This window comes from Pistacia vera, unplaced genomic scaffold (assembly GCF_008641045.1).
Source record: "Pistacia vera cultivar Batoury unplaced genomic scaffold, PisVer_v2 Contig338, whole genome shotgun sequence".
Lineage (NCBI taxonomy): Eukaryota > Viridiplantae > Streptophyta > Magnoliopsida > Sapindales > Anacardiaceae > Pistacia > Pistacia vera.
The window spans coordinates 393,719-420,166 of NW_022196155.1; the positions used below are offsets into that span (position 1 = coordinate 393,719).

General features: G+C 35.5%; 1 protein-coding gene across 1 annotated transcript; it reads right to left on the reverse strand.

Annotated features, from left to right (window-relative positions):
• Positions 1 to 5,338: 5,338 nt before the first annotated feature.
• On the reverse strand, positions 5,339 to 10,734 carry LOC116138144 (aspartyl protease family protein At5g10770-like). The gene is made up of 5 exons (XM_031423889.1): positions 10,515 to 10,734; positions 7,221 to 7,281; positions 7,008 to 7,105; positions 6,466 to 6,891; positions 5,339 to 6,317 (listed from the first exon to the last, which is right to left on the reverse strand). The coding sequence occupies exons 1-5, from the start codon at positions 10,732 to 10,734 to the stop codon at positions 5,482 to 5,484; spliced, it is 1,641 nt and encodes a 546-aa protein (XP_031279749.1). The 3' UTR covers positions 5,339 to 5,481.
• Positions 10,735 to 26,448: the final 15,714 nt, after the last annotated feature.

Consider the following 26,448-nt stretch of genomic DNA (forward strand, 5'->3'; position numbering starts at 1 on the left):
TCGAAACCTTAGGATATGGCCCTTCTACTTCGTGATGGTTAGCCTGCAAGGCTGAGGGATCAACCATGAAATTAATGACTAGTATTAAGAGCCATATCAAACCCCCTTTTGAAGTAGATTGAAAGCTTTGGTATTATAACACTGTCAACTTTGCTTAAATCATAACAAATATGTTCATCATCATCGCTAAATGGGGTTGAATTGTTATATTTCCACATCTATGCTTTAACCAGAGTAATGGCCGTGTTGTAAATGTTGTTCCTGAGTCCATTATCGCACCCGACCTCATTCAATCCCAACTTTTAACCGATAAGTTTTTCCCACCAACACTGATTCCGGTTACTACAATCCTGTAAAACTCCGCGTCCTGAGGTTAATTAATAGAGCAAGCAAGGCGTTAACTGCATTTGATACACATTTTCATACTAGATCAGTAATTGAATTAAATTGGTCCGGTCCCAGCAAGGAAGAAATATAAAATTCCGAATTTATGAGTGTGTTGCGTTTCCAATTGTAATTTGTTCATCAAAATATCTGCATGATTGAAACCTTAGAATATGGCGTTCAAACTCCTCAAAGGTTAGGACCTTCAAGCATCAAGAGAGTGAGGTGCAACACATTTTGAAGCAAACCCCATGTAACTATAAGCACTAGGCGTGAATCTATTTGGGCTAGAGTCGCTATTGTCCCCAGGCGTGAACAGTAGTGCTGGTATACGTGAGAAATTGATGAAATAGTCGGCCACGTACTGCAGACTCGATTGAACTCAGTCACCTTTCTACACTTTCTTCAATTCCACTCACAGTCACACACATGGTATTATGATAAAAATTCTCTTTCTTTCTCAAGCCCTCTCTTTTTCATTCAGTAGTTCACACTTGTCTTTCATACTCAATCCTTACCTCTTTATATTGTCTTCTTATAACAATTGAAGGATAATGAAATTTTCTTTTCTCTTGGATTTTCTTACCTTATTAATAGAATTCTACTAAAAAGGATGAGAGCAACCCGATCAAGATAATTTATCTATTAGTGGACTTAAAGTTTCAATCCACTGCATTTTGTTTCATACACATTTCCATATAGATATGAGTATCCGAGATTGGTCCACGAGCTCCACCAAAAGAAAGAGAATGAATGTGAATTGTCCTTTAAGTTTGAACCATTTAGAAGAAGTGTTAAAGTTAGTGATATTTTGCTGGAAAATGAAGAAAAGTTAGTTGGGTGAATATGTAACTTTTTGGCGCCAAGTTTGAAAAACTGTTGTCCTGAAAGCAGTTGGTGAAACTGTTGTTTTTTAAAATGTTTATGTGATAGTTTTAGGTGAATGCAGCCGGTGATCAAGGCTCATATTAATGTAATGTACTTGCATTAGTTAAGCTTGAATGGTTAAGATTGTGTTCATAAAAAAATCCTCTAGCTAGCACTACACAAAAAAGTTGGTAAGAAAATAGTGAATGATGTCAAGGTACAAGCTGAGGGGACTAGGACCGATGAAAGTCTAATGCATTACGATTCGTTTCATACATGTTTTATCATCATACTTTGAAATGAGTACACAATATTGATGGTGTGGAGAACTTGATCGAATTGCTGGCCATTGCAAATTTATATCAGAAGATATGCTCATGGAAAGACAAAGACACAGAAAATCCAAAATCATGTTTAGTTTCTGAAGAGGGGTTGGACAAGTCCCCTATGTTTAGTATCATATCTTTTTTTAATACCATTAATGTTCGTAATTAACCCCAGAGGAGTACTGCTAATGCATGCACAACCCACTTGATCTTTGGTCGAATGACATTTTTCCACTCTAGGTTTAGCAAAAATACAAGTTGATACCCTTAGTTTCAAAAACCATCAACGTTTTACCCGATTTTTCATTTCAAATGTTAAGAATAACGATCAAATGGCATGTATGTCTTTTTCCATCACATCTTCTTCAACAGAGTATGTAAAAAAGAAAAAAATAGTAAGTTGCAACCATGGCTGTCGTGACTACTGCAAGGCCTGACCATGGTGGTCATCGTCAATGATGAGATCAAAGAAGAAGTTCTTGGAGGCAATGGAGATGGGTTCGACATTGTTAAAGTAAGCAAGTTTTAGCTTAGCCTACTAAGTAAGCTTGATGACATGGCATGTGTGTCTTTTTCCATCACATCTTCTTCAACAGAGTATGTAAAAAAGAAAAAAATAGTAAGTTGCAACCATGGCTATCGTGACTGCTGCAAGGCCTGACCATGGTGGTCATCGTCAATGATGAGATCAAAGAAGAAGTTCTTGGAGGCAATGGAGATGGGTTTGACATTGTTAGAGTAAGCAAGTTTTAGCTTAGCTTTCTAAGTGAGCTTGATGACATGGCACTATATGAGTCAAAGTCAGTTATCCATGTCATGTTGATAGGCTGTCATGCAACAGCTTCTTATTGTATATAAAGAAATGTATCCACAAGTTTTTCATTAATAAAAAATTATAGAGTTACATAGAAGAACTTTCTCTCTGTTTTCTGTTGATGCAAGAAAACACCAACTAAAGTGATCCAATCGATCTTGACGGGATCGGAACTAATGTGTGTGTGATTAAGGGTAACCAGCAATGAATGAAAAATAAATCCAGTAAAGTAAATGACAAAGAGATTTTTAAAGTGGTTCAGCGAGTTGAACTCCTGAGCCTACGTCCACTTTTTTTGTATTTGCTATGAGAGCTTACAATGATAATCCTAGAATAATTTGCTAACCCCTTCCTCATCATTGGAGGGGGTTTATATATAGATTTTGTATAAAGGAAATAGCAAAAATAAAGGGATTACAATTAAGTTTGAAATGCAACTCCGATATTCTCGCGATTGAGCGTTGTGATTGTGCAAAGATTGATGTCGATCTGATCATTTCTGAGATATCCGGGATTTGAAGTTATTTGTGAATTGGTTAAACAACTATAAGGATTGATCACAACTAGCTTGTGCTAGGTCAAGCTATAACTCGATGAGCTTATGTTGGGTCAGACAATCGGTAGAGTCAGGCTGGTCTTGGGTCAAGCTACAACCTTGCAATTCTCTGAGCTTGAGAGAAAAATCACACACAACATTTTCTATCACTTTCTCGGCTAAATTCTCACTTTTAGTCTTGTTGCTAGAGCTATGGACAAAATGATAAATCATCAAACTAACTCCAATAAGTTCTTCTCAACAGCCAACATCACCAAAAACTTCATAACAACTCTATAAAGTTTTGTGACTCCAATCAATTGGAAATATCGAATTTTAGGGTTTGGAAAACTCAAGTTCTTCCACCTATAAGAGCTAATGATTTGGTTGGCTTTATCGATGGCTCTTGACCTAAACCAAAAGAAATTATTACGCAATTGAATTGTTGAAAATCTAGATTTCCTTTTATAGAACAAATTGGATCAAACTTTGTTAGGATGGTAAGTAATATGTCAAAATATGAGAAATCGTATGAAGTTTAGAGTTCTCTTGAGAAATTGCAAGCTTCCCAATCAAAATAATGAAGCTTTGATTACATCTACAGAGTACTTAGAAATGATAGATGAGTTCATAAAACTACAAGTGTACCAGATGATCTAAATATTGTTGGATATCTTGTTTCCAATCATGATCTCATTATGCACATATTAAATGGAGTAGGTGTAGAATATGATTCGGTTGTCACAGTTGATACATCAAAGAGGGATGATTTTGATTTGCAAGATATGTTTTCACTTTTGCTTGCACATGATAGCAAAACTGAAAGGTTGAATACCACAATGAGTTTTGATTTGAATCAGAATTTAGCTGCAAACTATGTACAATCTAGAAATAGTGGTAATGCTGGGAACAATGGAAATCAAAACAATACTAGCTCCGTTTGGTTCCCTTTTGATAGTATTCCCAATAAAGTTAAACAGTAAAATAACAAAAACTCAAAATATTATTCAACTTTTTTTAAACCCCTTAAATTTATTAATTTAATTAAATACCCCGATATATTTTTCTTAGAAATTGTAAAAACACCCCAACAACCCACGTTTACCAGATTCCGGCCACCACTGCCGGAAGATGGCCGAAATCTGGTATAACGGCGCACTACCGACTGAATCTAGCCGGTAGTGCGCCGATCAAGCCTTTTCTAGCCAGATCTACCGTGGATCTGACAGGAAAAGGCCAGATCTAAGGCCAAAGATCTGGCCATTGACACTCAGATCTTTGGCCGTAGCCAGTCGTCAACGACGGCCAACATATGGTCGTTGTTAACATATGGTCGTCGTTGACCATCAACAACGACCATATGTTGGTCGTCGTTGACGAGCAAATACGGCTAGATCTGGCCGTCAATGGCCAAATCTAGCCGTAGATCTGGCCTTTTCCGGCCAGATCCACCGTGGATCTGGCCGGAAAAGGCCATATCGGTGTACGACTGTATCTGACCGGAAATGGCCATATCGGCGTACGACCGGCAAGATCCAGCCGGTCATGCACCGATACAGCCACTCCGGCCACCCTCCGGCGGTGGTGGCCAGCTGTCCATATTTTTTGGGTGGGTTGGGGGTGTTTTTGTTAACTTTTAATATTTTATTATAGGGGTGTTTAGTAAATAAATAAATATAAGGGGTATTTTTATTAATTTCTAAATCCTACATCGTAATACCCGTCCAATTCAACTTTTTTTAACTTTTTTCACATAACTTTTCTAAAAAGTGTAAAAAAGTGAACCAAACGGAGCCAATAATTCTCATAATAGGTTTCAGAATAATGGAAACAATAGAGGTGGTAATTACAGAGGTAGCCGTGGTAGAGGTGGAAGAAATTCTGGAGGAGGAAGAATGTTGCTAAGCCGACTTTCCATGTAACAAATATGGCCATTCAGCTGTTGTTTGTTATTATAGATACCAGAGAGACTTTATTCCCAACCAGAATCAGAATTAACAAAACAATGACTATAGACATTTTCTGCCTAACAGCAAAGCCCGATCACTTTTGCTACGTGGAAGACACAGTACTAAAGCAAACCCCATATATAAACAAGGCGTGAAGTTTCATTTCTTTCGGATCCTCCCAAGTGCCAAGTGCTGCTTATATAATTTGTCAGCTTAAATTTCAGCTTTCTTACACACAAAATGCACAAGGAAAGTTGCTGCAGAAACAGAGGATAAACACAGCAACAATAGAATTGGATGTTGCAGAATTTGAATTCACTTTGTTGGTTGAAACTTTTCTCTCTAAATTTGTCTCACTTTTTCACTGCTTTTACAAGACAAGAGGCAAACTTATATGCTTCTTCTAACAATTAATGATAACAAAATGGTGACTTAACATGCAAGATGTATACTACTTCGCGCATAACAAACTTTATTCAATGTTTCTTGAAAGTACAAGCATATAACTAGGAATACATTATTCAAAACATAAAATTTAAGCAAGAGAATTTCAGCTTCTTAATTTTCAAGTGCTAAGTTGGAAGATTCATTCCTCTTTAGCTGAGCTTAGCTGCAACCACCGGGACCAAACCCAACCCTCTGTCCAACAATATCATGGTGCACCTCTTTTCCCCTTAGTTGACTATTACCCAAAATAAAAATAGGGTTATCAGGGTCTGCTTTCTGAAAAGCTAAACACACTTGGCTTAAATCCTTTTTATATACCACCATAATTCCCTTCACATCCAGCTCCAATTCAACCCCACCTTTGAAGAAGAAAGAAATCTTTGGTATTACAACTTTATCATAACTGCGAAAATCATAACAAGTATCAAGTTCGCTCACTGGTTTTATCATCTTATATTTTGACATTTGCTTGCGGAAAGCTGATCTCAGGGCCACATACAGGGATGGTGGCAGAGCCGTGATGGTTGTTCCAGAATCAGTAATCGTTTCTAATTTAGTATACACTGAACTGGCCACAGGTAGCCTTTTTCCAGCGATGGTCATTCCAATTACCATAATATCGTAAAACAACGACTGTTTGGGAGAAGTGGTTATTGGAGTGAATTTGATGAATTTGTTTCTGATATCGTCATCAGATTTGCCAAAGGTTATGTATCCAGTGGAACCATAAGATGACGGAAAGCAGTAAGAAAAGTATTTTTGGTAAGTTTGTGATATAAAGGATGATGGAGTTCGACCGAGACCCATTAACCCAGTTACTCCATCAATATCGGCGGAATTATTAGTGCCACATCCGAAAATGTAAGGGTATTTGACAAATTTACCAGAGCCATTCATTATGGTTAACTTTTCAGTTGCTACATGGCCATTGGAACTACCGCTACCGTATAAGGCACCGTAGAAGCATGTATTGGAACCGCAAGTTGGTTCGAAATCTGCATGTACAGTAATCAACAAATTTCTTGTTACAAGAATACGGTTTATGTTCCAAAAGGAATCGGTGCACGCGATCATCTATCTTTAAATTCATGACGGAGATACATTTAAAATAAAATAAAATAAATTATTTATAGGTATTTGTACCTGGTAAACAGGCTTTCGACCGGCATGGAACGGAAGAATAAGTCGAGGATTTGGTTGGATCAAATAACGGGGTTTTTTGTTTAAAACATTTAAGGCATGGCTTGCACTGCGTCCAAGTGATGGCGCTACCAGTGTCCAAAAGGAGAGTAACAACTTGTCTTGGCGTTCCCAAGGATACAGTAATATAGAACTCCCCATTTGATAGAAAAGGCACGGCACCGGCTGTTAAGGCCTTTGTTCGCTTTAAATGGTCATCATCATCACTACCAAAATGTTTGGGCTTGAAGATTCTGGATTGAATGTATTTGGCTCGGGCTCGGTCTTTGTGCAGAATTTCCGTGTAATTTGGAGATTTTACTTTGCCCTCATTTATGGTAGAGCATGGACCATATTTGCTGACAACCTCTAGAGATGCTTTGTTTGGAACTGAAACAGCAAGACATAATATTCTGTCAGACTCTCAATAATAATTACAACAAAATAATAGCCTTTTTTAATTAATTATGAAAATTCAAAACTGTGTATTAATTAATGTATAAAACCTATGGTGGAAGTCAAGTTGCAAACAGTTGGAGGCAATAGAGAACTGACTTCAACAATGTGACAATCAGAGCATTGGGCTTCAGCTTGTTTAGCATAACTGTTCTTTACAGAACAGAGAAGACATAAAAAAGGAAAGAAAGCTTGGAGGAGAAACCTGAGAAACATGGAGATATAAGTGGACATGGGAAGAAGCTTAACCTCTAGTCGCTTACTAGCTAGAACGTGCAAACTCTGTTTTCTTGGGTTGCTTTATATAAGCAGCTGGCCGAAGCTCTGGAAGAGACCGTAAAATCTAATCGCATTAAGTGCAAGCTAGTCTCTTTGTACTTGATTTTCGAATGTGCGGACAGTTTGTTTTCTCCGTTAGCTCCATAGACAACAAGATAAGTAGAGCCATTTTAAAGTAATGATTTACATTGTTTGTTTAACTTTTCAAACTCTATTCTACCTTAGTATCTTATCTTAAACAATGAAAAATGTATTGATTTTAATATTACTATTCAATTGAAAGTACATTTTTAAATATTTATTTAATACTTATTTAATATACAAATTAGTACCAAGGAAAATTTGTATTTTGAGCAATTACTTAGGCTTAAAATAAAAAATTAATATGAAAAATTGATTAAAAATACAAAAAATAGATTAAACATCCATATTAAAATTTATGAATTGGATAATCCATAACCCAAACTATTATCCAATCAAATCCATCCTTAGATTGGATTGCACTTTTGTTTTGAACAATAAAGAGAGAGCCTCTTGTGTTGCATTTCCACTTTTGTTTTCAGTGATAAATTATAACTCAAACTAATTGATCCAATATTTCTCAATCACTTCATAATTCATATCAGTGTGGAACCAATCTATAATTAGTTCAAATCTTGATCAAATAAAAGAGTACTGGAAAAATCGAAAATTACTTTTGTTGATGTGTGATTTTAACACCAACTAATCGACACGTGCGTAATGTTGGTTGGCCAAGAGACACACGTGATTATGGATAACGTGTAGTGTAAATGCAATAATGAGAGCTTTTTAAAGTGGTTCGGATATTAAGGTAGCAAGTCCTACGTCCACTGATTGTTGTATTAGTATTGTGGGTCAGGTCGCAACAGCGGACTGACTTACAAATGATTAGGAAAAGTAAATACAGAGATACAAGGGAGAGAGAAAGCTAATTCAGAGTGTAAAAAGGCCCAATCCCCTCAATGAAGGGGTCTTTCCTTTTTATAGTGAGATGAGTGCAGGTAATCATCATTAAATCCGTGGGTTGGTGTGAATGTTAGGGCTAAATCTGGCTTTACGTCACATTGCCCACCTTCCAAGCTGATTTTACGCGATTTGGAGCAGGGAATGGACACGTGGGAGCTCCACGGCATCTTGCAGGCCTGACGTGTGCTTACCGTTCTGACAGGAGCAGGTCACACCCCATCACGTGATTTCCTACGTCAGCCCTTGATTTCCCAAGCATAACAACTTTAGTTTCTGGTGGAGGGCCCCGAGTTAACAGAGTCCAGTATTTCTGCCTTTTGTTCTTTAAAGCTTCATCTTTATTGGGTTGAAAAGTTTTGAACCACATGAGAGAGATATTTGCAACATATGCTATGAAGTGACACCTCAACTTCTGCAAGGAAGCATCCAGAGTGATATCTGCAACATATGGTGAAGCAATTCCCCGTTAAAACATTGATCATATCTCAAGCTAAATTCCAGCTATAAAAAACAGAGTATTGTCATTATCAACAATTAAGTGGAATGCTACCCCTGTAGAATCAGACGAGAAACAAGTGATATGTCCTGCCAAGTTTTTAGGCTTTCATATTGGCCATTCTTTTCTGAATTTATCTATATTTCTCCCTCATCCACATTTTTGTGAATTAAGAAAATTTGAGAATCTATATTTCCCATTAGCAACATTGTCTATTACACTTTGCTGAATATTCCCCAACAAAATATGTACATTTAAATTTTCATCGCTAGTCCCACTAAAACCTAAACACACCTTGCATTATTTGAGTAAACATTAGTTGAGCACAATCAGAAGTTTCATTTCATGGTGGGAGGGGCCAGATACTATCCACTGTGTTTGGTTCATACACATTATCAACTAGCTAGAGTGACCGAAATGGGTCCCAACAAAGAGAATGGAAAAGTGTGGAGAATTAAAAGTGATGATAAAAAACGACGTGTGAGAATGGATTCCCCAATCTTTCAGAATAATGAAACCACTACTCACGCCAACATATTTAGTGGTATAATGAGTTATAATTGGAAACCTTTGAATATGACCATAAAAGTAAGAATGTGACCTTTCCACTACTTCTTTGAGTTTAGACCCCAAAGAGACATGAAAATGAGCCAACACATGGTAAGAGCCTCTACTGCCAAAAGCTTAATTGACGTTTCAGACTTACTAATAGATCACTAGTTATATATCAGTGATTAATAAAATTAAACAAAAGCCCCTATAAGATCAAAGGGACAAAGTATCACTTAATTCAACACAAAATTGGTCCCATTTTCAACTGGCTAGAGAAACCAAAATTGGTCCCAACAATAAAAAGGAAAAGAAAGGAGAATCGCAAAGTGTTCATAATCTGAAGGAATGAGAGAGTAGCATCCGTGGCATGCATTCCCACTTTTGCAGAATAATCAAACCATTTCGTTTCGTGGTAGGTGAATCATAATTGAAAGTTGAAATCTTAGAATATGAGCAATTCGGTAAGAATGTGGCCTTTCCACTTCTTTGAAGTTGGAACGACAAATAAGAGGTATGATAAGCACCAGTAACAGAAACTCCACAAGCATAAACGCTGAAGATGATTTAGGCTAAAATAATGTTAGGTTTACAATCCAATCTTACAACCTCCGACGTGATAACTCGTTATTGGTCAGCTCATGAAATGGGTTCCGCTTGCCTATATGGGTTTTTTTTGTCCATTTGTGAGCTATCCAATAATGAGCTGTTACGTCAGGATTGTAAGACAAAATTATGGACTTAGCATTACTCCGGCTAAAGTTTACATAAACATACAGAATTTACTTTTCGTTGATTCCTACTATTTACATGTCTCATGGTTAGAGAAACTACTAAGTTCAAGGCCCAAAGGCCGGACTGTCAATTAGGCGTTCATCCATTTACATTTTCCTTTAATTTCTCTAAATTGATAATTAATGTTATAACACAGTTTACTTTGTAACTACACAGTTTTGTTTCTTCTCACTTTAAACTCAATCCGAAAAAGTTTGTTACTGAAGGTAACATTTTCTCTCCCATTTCAACTATAATGATAAGGGTTCCAAGTTTACAATAACTAAATGATGATGTGGGCATTAATTTAATTAGTCATTAGAGGAGACTATGTCGGGAAAAATTTGTTACTGAAGGTAACATTTAAATCAGGAATACATTTTCAAACATAAATTAAACAAAATTCAGCTGGCTGTTAATTTCAAGAGCTAAATTGGAAGATAAATATTTCCTTGTTATTAGCTGCAACTACCAGGAGCAAACCCAGGCTTCCCATTAGCAACATCGTAATGCACGTCTATTCCACGTTGCTGAACATTCCCAAGGACAAGAGGAAAATCTTTAATATCCTCAGCAGTTTTACCAAAGGTTATGTATCCAGGCGAGCTTCCAGATGAAGATAGACAATAGGAGAAGTGCTTGTTGAATAAAGATAGACAATAGGAGAAGTGCTTGTTGAATGAAGCTGGCATTTGTGATATAAAGAAGAGTGTACTTCGGTCAAGTCCCACCTTCAAGTCCTTGATCGTCACCTGCGGCTGCAGAATTGTTAAATCCACATCCGAAATTATATCCGTCGATGACTAATGTATTGGCCCCATTGGTTAAGGTCAACTTTTCTGTCGGCCAAAGCCCATTGGTATAAGCACTTTCCACGTAATCAATACAGTAAGCGCATTTACTGGAAATGGAACCTGCATCCTCGCCTGCATTTATAGTGATCAATTTCTTGTTAATTATAGATGCATAGGATAGAATCCAACTCATTCAGATATATTTATTTGGGAGAACGACATGTTCCCACCCAAGGTTTGGCGAACGATACTTTTGCACCCATTAAGTTTCAAAATGACACTTTTTTACCCTTCGTTAGGTTCTGTTATGTTTTCCGTTAATATTTTACTGAAAAGACGAAAACACCCTTAAATATTTTCCTTTATAAATTTTTTATTATTTTTTAATTAGTCAAAAAGTCAAATATTAAAAATTCAAAAAAGACAAAATATTTAACCTCACCTGAAAAGTTATGAGTAATGCTATAAAATTGTTTAAAGTTAAATAATCTTAATATTTATTTATAATGTCATCAATATTACATCACTATTATTTATAATGTTTTTTATTTTTATTAATTAATATAAAAAATCAATATTCCTAATTAATTAAATAAATAAAGAAAAAAATGTATCTTTATACTTGGACTAATAAATAATCGAATAAAAACTTTGAATTAACTAATTTTAATTTATAATAAACTAATTAAGAAATAAACTATTTAAGGGTATTTTCGTCTTTTCAGTTAAATATTAACTGAAAACACTAACAGAACCTAATGAAGGGTGCGAAAGTGTCATTTTGAAACTTGACGGGTGGAAAAGTGTCATTTCATCAAACCTTGGGTGGGAAAATGTAATTCTCCCTATTTATTTTCATTAACCACTGTTGTAGGCAAAATTCAGAACATTAGCCTCTTTTTTTATTTTTTTGGTAATCGAGTGTTCATGTTAATTTGCATGCACCTCAATTAATCCCTTAGAATTCAAATGTTAACAGTCTGATAAATCATCTTAGTAGCTACCCTTATTAATAACCCAAGTAAATCGAACTTACAACTTTTTGAATAATACAACAAAGAGTCATAATTCAATGTTGGGTCACTTAGTGGTGGTTATCATTAGCTTTATTGCTTCTAAAAGAATTATCTAAACCTTTTTAGATTAATATTATCAAAGGTATGCTTTGGCTAGCGAAAATCAGTGTTTTTGTTATTATTTATTGATAGTTTTACTTTAATTAATTAATTTAGATTCAAAATGTGGAGCTACTTTACTCGTAGAAATGATGAAATCCTGAACTTGCATTATAATTAAGAGTAACACTAGCTTTACAAAGAGGCATAAAAAGAGTCATACAAAGAGACAATCCTTATCTTTAAAAGAAGGAAAAAATATAGAGAAATAAGCAATTATGAATTTTAAGAATAGAGATTATTTATTTTTTATATACCTCTTTATAAGGTTAGTGTTACTCTATAATGAATTACCGTCGTGGCGAGCTGTTTGCAGGTTGAAGAGTGGCATGGAACGTTTGAATAGGTTTTGGACTTGGATGGATCGTAAAACTGACCCCTTTGTTTAAAGCAGTGTTTTGTGCAAGGCTTGCACTGAGTCCAAGTGAGGCCACTTCCAGTGTCCAAAAGGAGAGAAACATCTTGGGCCTGGGCCGATCGCATAGAACTCGTACGACGTCCCGTCTGCTTCAGACGTGGCAGGAACTGAAATTCCCAGTGCTTGCTTTAAATTCTTGGACTTGGAGATTCTGGACTGAATGGAATTTATTCGGGATCAGTCTTTGCGCAGAGTTTCTGAGTAACTGGGAGTTTTTGCTTTGCCTTGATTCAGTGTCGAGCATGGGCCATACTTGCTTACTACTTCTATAGATACTTTGTTTGGAACTGAAAAAAAAAAAAAAAAAAAAAAGAAATACATAATATTTAGTCAGGCGCTTCGTGATCATAAAAAACAACAATAATTAATAACCATATTTGATTTATGGACAAGAGTAATTCATAATATTTAGCAAGGCGCTCAGTGATAAACAATAGTTTATAATTATCTATTACTTTTAGAGGACATTTAGTTCAGAGAATATTGGATTACTAGAAAAATAGATTATCTTGAAGATTACTAGAAATCTTTAGGAAAATGAGTTTAGTTAATTGGTAGATATATTATATTAATATGTTTGGTTTGGAGAAATAAATTGATAAGTATATTATTTAAATTACTAAATTGTTCTCTAATTAAATATTATTATTATATTATTTTTTAATATTATTATTATTTGGATTACTATAACCCCCCACATTTAAAAACTTAGCAAAACAATCCCATAATAAAAGTTTGAAAAATCAACAAAACACCCCCAACCAACCCAGCCACTGCCTGTCGTCGGCGACCATCGCCGGCAGCCGGCAACCTAACGACGCACGAAAGGCTGAAAATGACTATCGTGAGCTGATATGACCAGATTTGGCCGTCAACAGCCAAACCCATCGATCTGGTCGTCAACAGCCAAATCCATCGATCTGGCAGTCAACGGCCAAATTGATGGCCGTTGACAACCATAGACGTGGCCATTAACGGCCATCGATATGGCTGTCAATGGTCAAATCTAGCCATTTTTGGTTAGATATCTAGCCAAAAATGGCCATATCGACACACAGTGCCCATTTTCGGCCTTCCGTATGCCTTTCCGGTGACCACTGGCCGCAGCGGTGGTTACCGACAGCAAGTGGCTGGGGGTGGTGGCTTGGGTGGGCTGTAATTTGTTTTGAATTCAAAGGTAATTTTGTCCAAAAAATTAATTAATTGGGGGTGAAAAGTAAAAGCCATATTTATGTAAATAAATTTAAAAATAAGGGGATTATTGTCCTAAAATTTTATTAATAAGGTATAGAATTGTAACTAAAAAAGATAACTCTGGTAATCTTAGAATACCTAAGAAAATGGAGATAATCATATTACTTCAAATATTACCAATAGTAACCACTATTGGTATTTGAAGATTATCGGTATCTTATATTACTTAACAACCAAACATGATAATCAAGTAATATAAGATGACTTAACCCTAGTAATCTCAAATATCTCTAACCAAACGCCCCCTTAGTGGAATTGTGGTTGCAAACAGTTGATGGTAATAGAGAACTGACTTTAACAAAGTGACTACGAGGGTATTGACGTTGTTCAAGTTTATGGGCATAATTGTTGTTTAAAGAACAGAGAAGCCATAAAAAAATAAAGGAAGCTCGGAGATGAAACCTGAGGTACATGGTGGAAATCACAATGGCCAATTATATGCTTGTCGGGACTCTGTTTTGTAAGCTTAATCATCTCTGCCTTTTTATAGGCACCAGGAGATGTAAAATTTAGATGCAATTTTGTCTCCCCTTATTTGAGATCCGAATGTGCAAATAACTTTTATCCTCCATTACCTCTATTGCTGACCGCAAAGGCATTGAAAAATAACGATTTTATTTTAGCTTTATTTTCTTCTTAGGACTTTTGATTGAAGTGCCTTGGGCCACCACACTATATTAAAAACCTCTCAAGTAGTGTTCTTTCTCCTCCTGATTACTGCTTGAATTGGCGCACAACGATTCTTTGTTTGATGGTCTATTGTTAGCTTGAAGAAATAAGTAATTAATGAAAGAGGAAAGGTACTTCTCTATGGCAAGTTTAATAGAGAGAAACGTTGTTAATAATCCTAACAAACATTTCCCCTAGGGAAACCTTAGATTATGACCATACAAGTAAGAATGTGGGCATGTGGCCTTTCCACTAGGGAGAACGACATTTCTCCACCCAAGGTTTGGTAAAACAACACTTTCTCACCCACCAAGTTTCAAAATAACACTTTCTCACCCTTATTAGGTTTTGTTAGTGTTTTCAGTTAATATTTAACTAAAAAGACGAAAATATGCTAAATAGTTTATTTCTTAATTAATTTATTATAAATTAAAATTTAATTAAGTCAAAGTCTTTACTCGATAGTAAAAATATATATAAATTTAATAGATTATTGAATAATAGTGATGGGATATTGATGACATTATAAATAACCTATAAATAAACATTAAGGTTATTTAACTTTAAACAATTCTATAACATTACCCCTAGCTTTTTAGTTGCGACTAACTATTTTTCCTTTTTTGATTTTTTAATATTTGATTTTTTGGCTAATTAAAAAATAATAAAAAATTTATAAAGTAAAATATTTAAGAGTATTTTCGTCTTTTTAGTTAAATATTAACAAACAACATAACATAATCTAACGAAGTGTAAGAAAGTGTCGTTTCGTCAAACCTTGGGTGGGAAAATGTCGTTCTCCCTTTCCACTACTTCTTTGAGTTTAGACCCAAAGAGACATGAAATGAGCAACACATGCTAAGAGAAACTCCATAAGCACAAGCGCTGAGGATCATTTGTGGATTTAATATTTGCTCAAGTAGAATGCATGTTGTAAATTAATTGTAGAACACGGTCTTTCTGCTTCAGCGAGGCCAGCCCTTGAAGCCTTAATGGGCTTGTGCAACACATGCCTCATGGTTAGAGAAACTTCTTAGTTCAAGGATCAAAGGCGTTAAGGTCAATTAGCTTTGATATTTATTTTTTTTTTAGTGTTGTTATTCAAGTCCCACCTAATTTCTTTTTAAATGTTATTTATCATCTTTTATAATATGAAATATAAATTTATTTTAAAATTATTAAAATTGACACCCCCTTGACCAAAAAAAAAAAAAAAAGTTTGAAGTAAACATGCATGACAGCATGATCCGTCTTTTCTCAAGTTATTAGACATTTTCAAACATTTAATGCATTATTCACTCATTAATACCAAAGACCTTTCTAATATATGTAAGACAATTGGCAAGAACTTGCATGAGAGAATTATTAGGTTATTAATAGTTCAATAATCCAATAAATAATCAATGAGACAAAACTATTCCCTTATAGACTTGAGTGTTCCTGAACATAATTATTTAAATATTTGGTCCAAACAAAACTTTTATTTTTTTATTTTGGTAATAACTATTCAGAGAAGAGGAGGAAAAAAAACGAAATATCTTTAGTTGGTACGAAATTATTGCAGCACAAAGAATGATGGCCATGATCGAAACCTTAGGATGTGACCCTTCCACTTCGTGATGGTTAGCCTGTAGGGATGAGCATTCAACCATGAAATGATTAGTTTTAAGAGACCTCCATTGCCAAGAATTTAAGTAACGCTTTCACATTAGTAATAAAAGTAGCTATTTATCTATCTATAATTAATCCAAATTCATTCGTTTTATAATTAAATTTGTTATGCTTGAAAAAGTAGGGCTGACGCAAAGCCTTGTCAGGGCAAGTGGGCAGAGCTTAGGTAAGTCTAGGAGCTGTTCAGGTGCAGCCATGTTGCGCGCTGACGCAAGAGGCGTGCTCCTGCTAGTGCAGTAGGTGTGCGTCAGGCTGGTGAAAGGCTGGAGGTGATCCACATGTCCAATCCCTGCAAGAATCGAGTAAATCACTCGGACAGGTGAATAACTGGGCGCAAGGAAGGATTTGGATGACAATCTAACCCACTTCCTGATTTAGTAATCATTACCTCAATCTATCCCACTATAAATAGAGGGCTCCTTTCCCGTTTGTGGGATTAGCAAAATTCTCTCTAGAATAGCATACTTATTTTCTCTTTGTAATCACTTGTAAATCAGCTCGCTGAACGCGACTTGATCTCAGTACATTAATACAATATCAGTGGATGTAGGAGTCGCTTGTTTAAGCATCCAAACCACTTTAAACATTGTTCTCCATCTCTTATACATTCTCATACCCCCATTCACATGTGTTTTCTAAGTCAGCTCAGCATTTCACACGTGCATTTAATTGGTGTCAAAATCACGCATCAACAAAACTATGGAAGACAATAATGCTAAACAAAAAATCTAATTGACATGAAACGAACTTCAGCTACATGTGTGATGATGATGTGGCTTGTGTATGCCAGAGTGGAGTCAGCATCAGTCAAAGAAATCAGCTTCAACATTAAACCAATACAACAGCATTTCAGCTATCAGACTTAAGCGCCTTATCTGGCACCCGAATTCCATTCTGTTTCAATAGAATGCATAGCTCACCTCACGCTCTCTCTGGTTCCTTCTCAGCCCTAGCGACAGAAGATTCTACAGCTTCTCTTCTCTAACAAACTGCTGATTATACTGGACAGCTGGAGGATGATCAATGGAGTTCTAATCTGTATAAAATCAAATCTATTATGCTGAAGAAAGCGGAGTTTTTAAAGGGATATTTCGGCTGTGTTCTTTCTTGTTTTTCTTGGTTGTATACTCTCTGTAATCTTGGTTTCCTTGAGTAATAAAATACCCTATAGTGTGCCTTAAAGAGTGGATGTACGCTACCTTAGCCGAACCACTATAAATCCCCTTTGTCAATTTCATTTTCTATTATTTTATGCTTTTCTTAATCTCTTAATTGACTGCTTGTTGATTGATAAGATTGTGTTAGCTCATTGATTGATTTGACCAGTATAGCTGAAAGCCCTAATTAGACACTACAAATTGGTATCAGAGCCTAGTTCGAATCTGAATTAGGGTTATTTGAAATTCATTTTCTGTCGTTGAAAATCTTATTCCAAAAACATGTCCACTAAATTTGAACTCAAAAAGTTTACAGGGGACAATGATTTTGGACTCTGGAAGATGAAAATAGAAGCTGTGCTAATTAAAGAGGGATTGACATTAGCTCTGAAAGGGGAATCTGAGATGTCTGACACCATGACTGAAGCAGAGAAGCAAGATGTGCTCAACAAAGCAAAGAGCTCCTTGATCCTAGGACTGGGTGACAAAGTCCTGCGAGAAGTGAAGAAGGAGAAAACTGCTACTGAGATCTGGAGCAGGTTAGATTCTCTGTATCAATCTAAAGCTGTTCCTAATAGATTGTATTTAAAACAAAGATTGTTTGGGTTTAAAATGGATGAGCAGAAATCTTTAAAAGATAATAAGGATGATTTTCTGAAACTTATACAGGATTTAGAAAGCATATCAGTAGAGGTTGGTAATGAAGATCAGGTTGTAATTCTTCCAAATTCTCTACCTAAACCTTACTCCAATTTTGTAGAAACATTAAAATATGGTAGGCAGACACTTAAATTAGAAGAGGTTTTAGAAGCAATCACAACTAAGGATAGAGAAAACAGAATTACATTAGGTAGTGATGAGGAAGGTCTCATGGTAAGGGGTAGATCAGAAAAGAGAAACTGGAAAAAGGGAGGACAAAATAGGAATAAATCTAAGTCCAAAACTGGGAAGTGGAACTGCTTTTTCTGTCACAAAGAAGGGCATCTTAGGAGGGATTGTCCTGAGAGGAAAAATAAGAAAAAGCATGGAAAGGAGGAAGAAGAGGGCAGTGCTAGTGTTGTGTCTGAAGGTTATGAAAGTTCAGAAGTATTAGTCATCTCTGAAGGTAGAAACAGTGAAGAATGGATCTTAGACACAGGATGTACCTACCACATGACACCCAATAGGGAGTGGTTTAGCTCTTTTCAAATTATAGATGGTGGAAAGGTTGTGATGGGAAATAATGTAGTATGTGGCATTAAGGGCATAGGTACAGTTAAGCTGAGCCTGCACAATGGCCTAACCAAAATCTCACCGATGTAAAATACATCCCTGACCTCAAGAGGAATCTAATATCACTAGGTACCCTAGACTCAATAGGACTAAGTTACAAAGCTTCAAGTGGAAGTCTTAGTGTAATGAAATGGTCATTAATAGTGATGAAAGGTGAAAAGAAAAATGGTTTCTATGTGTTAAAGGGTAGGACATATTATGGCATAGCTACTGTAGGGTCTCCAGTAACACAGGATAAAACCTCACTGCGGCATCAGAGGTTGGCACATGTTAGTGAAAGAAGGTTAGTTGATTTGAGTAAACAGAATCTGTTAGGAGGGGATCAAATTGGAAACTTAACCTTATGTGAACACTGTATTTTTGGCAAAATGTGCAGGGTAAAATTTGGATCTGGTAAGCATTACTCAAGCTCACCACTTGAGTATGTTCACTCAAATGTATGGGGACCAGCTAGACACTACTCACTAGGGGGCTGTAGGTATTTCATTAGCTTTGTGGATGATTATTCTAGGCATGTCTGGATTTATTTTCTGAAGACTAAGGATGAGGCATTTCTTAGGTTTAAGGAATGGAAAATAATGGTTGAAACTCAATCTGGGAAGAAACTTAGAAGGCTTAGGACGAATGGTCTTAAGTTTGTGAATGATGAATTCAATAGTTTCTGTAAAAACCATGGAATTGTTAGGCACAAAACTGTTAGAAATACCCCACAACAGAATGGCCTCTGTGAAAGAATGAATATGACCATCCTAGACAAAGTTAGGAGCATCCTGTCAAACTCTAAGCTACTTGTAAAATTCTGGGTAGAAGCTGCACATACTGTGGTGTATTTGATCAATAGAACCCCTTCATCTGCCATAGGTTTCAAGGTGCCCTTAGAAAAATGGACTGGACACCCTATAAAGTTGGACAACTTAAGAGTTTTCGGGTGTCTATCTTATGTTCAGGTAAAGGATGATAAACTGAAACCTAGAGCTGTAAAGTGCATGTTTCTTGGATATCCAGAGGGAGTAAAAGACTATAAGTTCTGGAATCTAGAAACCAAGAAGTGTATAATCAGTAGGGATGTGGTTTTTAGGGAAGAAGTCCTTCTTGGACTAGAATGTGAACCTGGAAAATCTGTTGATAGTGACTCAGGATCAAATCTTTTAGAACTGGAAATTCATGATGTAGTTACTATTCATCAAGGTGGAGCTGATGAGACAGAGGAGAATCCTAAAAATCCTAATACGGATGAGTTGGATGAACAAAGAGAAGAGGAACTAGACTTGACAAACTATCAACTAGCTAGGGATAGGACATGGAGAGTCACTAAACCTCCCAACAGACTAGGATATGCAGATCTGGTAGCTTATGCACTTAAGGTAGAAAAAGAGTTGAATGATGAGCCTAAAACATTTCAGGAAGCTATACTAGGACCTGATAAAACTGAGTGGAAAAGGGCAATCGAGGATGAATTCAGTTCCTTAATGAAAAACAATACCTGGACCCTAGTTGATAAACCAGAAAACTGCAGGGTGGTTAAGTGCAAGTGGATTTTCAAAAGGAAACTAGGTCTAACCTCAAAAGATTCACCTAGGTATAAGGCTAGACTGGTTGCAAAGGGATTTACTCAAGTGGAAGGCATAGACTACAATGAAATATTCTCCCCAGTTGTAAAGCATAAATCAATCAGAATTCTGATTTCTTTGGTTGTACAGTTCAATCTGGAACTGGAGCAACTGGATGTAAAACCAGCTTTTTTACATGGTGACTTGGAAGAGAATATTCTGATGGAACAGCCAGAGGGATATTCAGGACCAACAGGTAAAGTTTGTCTTCTAAGAAAATCACTTTATGGCCTAAAACAATCACCACGACAGTGGTATAAGAAATTTGATTCTTTTATGATTGAAATTGGCTTTAATAGATGTCAATTTGATAGCTGTTTTTATTTTAAAAGAAATTCTAATTTGACTTATACTTACTTGTTGCTTTATGTGGATGACATGTTGGTTGCTTGCCATGACAAAACTGAGATTATTCGATTGAAGAAAATTCTCAATACCAAGTTTGAAATGAAGGAGCTGGGTCAGGCTCAAAAGATTATTGGTATTACCATTATAAGAGACAGAATGCAAGGAAGGTTAAAGCTAGTTCAAGAAGAATATGCAGAAAAAATTCTGTAGAAATTCAATATGCAGAATGCTAAGGCTGTCCAAACTCCCCTAGGGCAGCACATAAAGCTTTCTCATGATCAGTGCCCGAAAACAGAAGAAGAGCAAAAGGAAATGTCCACCATTCCATATGCAAATGCCCTGGGCAGCCTAATGTACCTAATGGTTTGTACCAGGCCAGATCTGGCATACTCTATGAGTTTAGTAAGTAGATTCATGAGCAATCCAGGAAGACTCCATTGGTCTGCACTTAAATGGATTCTGAGATACTTACAAGGATCAAAATTTGTGGGCATAGTTTTTAGTAAGAACAAGGAAGAAAAATATTGCATTAGAGGTTATGTTGATGTTGATTATGCAGGGGACTTTGATAAGAGAAAGTCCACTTCAGGATTTGTTTTTACACTGTAGGGAAATATGATTAGCTGGAAATCAAAGCTTCAGCATATGGTTACTCTCTCATCAACAGAATCTGAATATGTAGCTTTGATAGAAGCATCAAAAAAAGCAGTATGGCTCAAGGGTTTTGTGAATGAACTGGAGCTGGAACAAAAAATTGTGGAGATCAAAAGTGACAATCAGAGTGCAATATATCTGTCCAAGAACCAAGTCTTCCACGAGAGGACGAAACACATAGATGTTAGAATGCATTTCATCAGAGAATTGATTGAAAAAGGAGAAGTCAAGGTTGAGAAGATAATAGGCACTCACAACCCTGCAGACATGCTCACCAAACTAGTCACTGCAGATAAACATAGGTTCTGTATGAGCCTATTACATGTTCAAGCATAATTTAGCTTTGCCAAAGCCACTTGGGTTGTCAATTCACTAGCCAATGTGGAGAATTGTGATGATGATGTGGCTTGTGTATGCCACGGTGGAGTCAGCATTAGTCAAAGAAATCAACTTCAACATTAAACCAATATGGCAGCGTTTCAGCTATCAGACTTAAGTGCCTTATCTGCCACTCGAATTCCATTTTGTTTCAACAGAATGCACAGCTCACCTCACGCTCTCTCTAGTTCCTTCTCAGCCCTAGCGACAGAAGATTCTACAGCTTCTCTTCTCTAACAAACTGCTGATCATACTGGATAGCTGGAGGATGATCAATGGAGTCCTAATCTGTATAAAATCAGATCTATTGTGCTGAAGAAAGCACAGTTTTCAGAGGGATATTTTGGTTGTGTTCTTTCTTGTTTTTCCTGGTTGTATACTCCCTGTAATCTTGGTTTCCTTGAGTAATAAAATACCCTATAGTGTGCCTTGAAGAGTGGATGTAGGCTACCTTAGCTGAACCACTATAAATCCCCTGTGTCAATTTCATTTTCTGTTATTTCATACTTTTCTTAATCTCTTAATTGATTGCTTGCTGATTGATAAGATTGTGTTAGCTCATTGATTGATTTGATCAGTATAGCTGAAAGCCCTAATTAGTCACTACAGCATGCATGCCTATTAATTTCAAAAGCCAAATTGGAAACATTAAGCTTAATTTCCTTGTTATTAGCTGCAACCTCCGGGAGGGACCATAAGATAAGAGGCAACATCTTAGTGCAACAGACAAAAATATATTGTTTACTTTACTAATAGAGTTCGACTAGAAGTATGAGCTCACATAAAAGTAAGCCGATGGGGTTAATATCAGTGAACCTAAAGTTTTCAATCCACTGCACTTTTATTTCATACACATTTCCATAGTGTGAGTATTTACGGTATATCAGTGCCCAATAGGAAAGAGAACGAATCTAAATTGTCTCCTAAATTTTGAAACCACTTAGAAGAAAGAGTATTCATGATGTCATGTCACCTCAAGAATAATAATAATAATAATGCATTGTCCTATAATTAATGAAAGAAAAATCTTGGGTATTTTAATTATTATTATGAACGAATAATATTTGAATAAAATCTACTACTTTTCGTTTGATACACACACTAGACTAGAGTATCTGAATTAAATTGGTTCCAGCAAATAGAGAGAGAACAATATATTCCAAAACTACGAAGTGTGCTCCTTAAGTTTGGAACAATATAATATAAGAGAGAGAGAGAGAGAGAGAGAGAGAGAGAGAGAGCATGCATGAGTGGCATTTCCACTTTAATTTGCAAAAAAATTCAGATAAATTGATGCACCACCCAAAATATTTTCCTTAGTGGCGGAGAGAATCATGATTAAATTAAATCTTTGGTAAGCATATGGTTTTTCCACTTCTTTATATCAAGGATAAATGCGAAACACATGGAAAGAGAAATTAACTTGATAAACGGAAGACCAAGTTGGTCTCTTTCCCTTCATACCATAAAAATTTTAGATCTTATCTAATGACTCTATGAACATATGTGATTTCATATGATCACTTTAAAAAAAAAAAAAAAAAAAAAAAATTCACCTTTAATTGTTCATTCACTTAATACGTGAACCTTTGATATTACTCAAAAGTCTACGGATACCCTGTTTATTGTAAGGCTTTCTAATTGATGAAAGTGAACAACATCTATGACGATATAATACAAACATTGACAAATTGATGAGTTAGTGATGCTAAAGATTAGGCACTAAGACATTAATTGCGGAATATTATTGACAGGATTGTATTTTGAATTTAAAGGCCTATTATATTCTTGGCTCAGCTTATAATTTTTTAATTTAGTGTTTGGATAAATTTATTTCCCACCATTATTTAACAACCACTACAAGAAAAAGTTGATGAGACGATAGCGAAGGAGAGCATGGAAACCCTAACTAATAATTTTAGTAGTGGAACCAAAAGTTTCAAGTTAGGGGATCAGATATTTTCTCTTCATACATGTTTTATCATACTTCGTAACGAGCACGCAAAATTTGTCCAACCTGAAGAAAGAAAGATAATGAATATATCCAAATTAATAAGCTAGAATAGCCCTATAATGTCATCTCACCTCAGGATATGGAATTATGATCATGACCTGTGTCACTGATCGATCTTTTTATTAAGTATTTTTATTTTTTATTCTATAAGAATAATGGTGAGAATATTGTCAAATTCATGATGGGGGTGGAGAAATAAAAATTCTGGGAAAATGACGGCTACTGATCAAATTTCAATCACTTTTGCGAGGTGGCGAAACCCATCATATGTTTTCACAAGGCGTGAAGTTTATTTGGCCTTGACTTCATATTTGTCCCTCCTAATCCCTGATTTCATTTCTTTTAGTTTTAGGTCCTCCCAATTGCTGTTTATGATAATTGTTGGCTGAAATTTCAGTTTTATTTAATTTGTTACACACACAAAATGCCCCAGGAAACGATAATTGTCGGCTTTGAGTTCTGTTACGGACACAAACTGTATCAAGAAATGAGTGCGAAAGTGTTGAATTAAAATAAACTGGAAAGTTACTGCGCAAAAATAGAATAAAAAGAGGAACAAAAGTAAGGACTTTGCAGAATTTTAATTCACTTTGTTTACTGAAACTTTTTTTCTTGAATTTGTTTCACTTCGACTTTCTCACCTCTTTTACAAGATAAAGATAACAAATAACTTATATACTTCTTCAAACAAACTAATGATAATCAATAAGTGGTTTAACACATACAACACAAAATTCTAACATAATTATAGTTACAATAATTCTCTGGTCAGAATTGTTCCAATATAATTATATTAAGATTATATACATTTACTGTTAAATCTTTATATGTAAAATATTATTTCAATCCAATAAGTGGATCTGACGATATTCAAGTTTGATCTTAATTATATCAGGATAGTCCTAACTAAAGAATTTTCGATTACAATTACTTATTTACTGACAAGCTATTCGCAAGTGTACGAAATCGTGCAAGTAGTAAAACTCGAATAAACGAGTGTCGAGTCCCAAGGGAACTACCTACCAAGTACCAAACTATTATATTCTATTGCTATTTGATTAAACTAAAGTTTAAGAATGAATTTAATGAAAAAGTAAATAAACTAAAAGCTAAGTACTAAGTAAAGGCAGAATTTATAAACACTTTGAAGTAATGACCAATATGACTAAACCTAGGGCATAGATTTAACACCAATTTAATTCCATGCATTGACAATTATTACTAACCTAATTAAGTTTATTCTAAAGGCCAAATCCCCTAGTCTTCCACTAACTCTCTCTCGAGCAATTAGCAAATTAACCCTTAAACAACAACCTAAGATATCTCTAAGTCGGATTTAGGAGCTAAGTGATCATTAAGCTCTATGGAATTTACCGGAGCCTCACAGATCGCGGTAACCTATCTCTAGCGTTCGCTCAATCTATGGTTTTATTACCTAAGAGAAATCAGGTTTCATCTCCTAATCCATGATATCATTCAACTCTCGGGCCCTGAAAATTGAAAGCATTACACACGATAATAAAACTTAGAAATCATGCTCAATATAGAATCAAAATAATAATGTCAACACATGTTCATAAATTGGGCTGCATCTTTAGCCCTAGAAAAGAAAGTTAGTTCATAATGAAAATAACAAAATCCATCATTCTAATCAATGACATCAATTCAAGAAAAAGATAAACTTCTCTAATCGGTGAACGAGAGCTTTCAGGATCCCGATCTCCAACTTGGTAGCCGTCCTCTTCTCCTTCCAAAAGTCCCCCTTTAATTTCTTAAAAACGCTCTTTTATATCCCTGGGGTTCTTGGTCGTGCTTAGGAACAAGATTAGAAACTTAACCCATTCAGATTCGGATTAAGGTAGTGAATTAACACAAACCCGTGACCCATCGCCGCGGCGGTAAGAATGGTCGCCGCGGTGGTCATTCTTTATGTCCAAAGCATCCGTAATCTTCAGAATTTGAATAAGTCATCAAAACAAATATTGTAGCTCTCTGAATAAGCTTTCCAACGCCACTAGAATCGTCGAATTCAGATTTCTACAGCTCAAGTTATGACAAAAACATCGAGATATACTCATGATGAAAGATTTCCAGATTTTCCGTAACATCTTCAAAGTGCCGCAACTTCTTCATTTCAACCCTGATTCTTGTGCCGTTTGTTCCTATGCGTTGTACATCCTATCAACATCGTTCTTTTCCATTCAAAAACCTGTTTGAGTCTGAAAACACTCAAAATGCATCCGTGATCCCATAAATGATATTTATGAAAGAAATAATCCAAATTCCACACTTTAAGCACATTTTTCCATAAACAAACCAATTAAATCACTAACAAAATATGAACATTCAAGCTCTTATCATTTACTTAAGTAAAAAATAAACTGCAGTCATAGCACATTAACGTTGACAACAATGCCGGACCCAATTAGTCTTTAAAGTATTGGAAAAAGAAATTGATTGGAAGAGATAAAAGACAAGTTTTAAAATAGATTCTAATAACTGATTTAATCTATATTTTGATACTAATGAAATTGAAGTATGATCTTAATTATATCACGACGGTCCTAACTAAAAAATTTTCGATTACAGTTACTTGTTTACTTAAGTCAAAAATAAACTACAGTCATAAACTTGTTTACTCAGTCTTTAAAGTACTGGAAAAAGAAATTGACTGGAAGAGATGAAAGACAAGTTTTTGTATGGCGTTAGTGAAAACTTTTTAGATATACGCATATACAACATTAGAATATTGGTAGGTAATCATGTATGTACAAGGAATTGGAACATCGATCCCATTTATGTACATATATTCTACAGTACACGTGCATGAACATACATTGGCATGAATGTATTTGAATTATCAGCTTAAAATTATAACAAGGTCACGTTTGTGAAAACATATTTTGTAATTAGTAAAACTTGAAAATACAAGCATATAATTAGGAATACATTAAATATTTCCAACATAAAGCACAATAATTCTGTTTGTTTC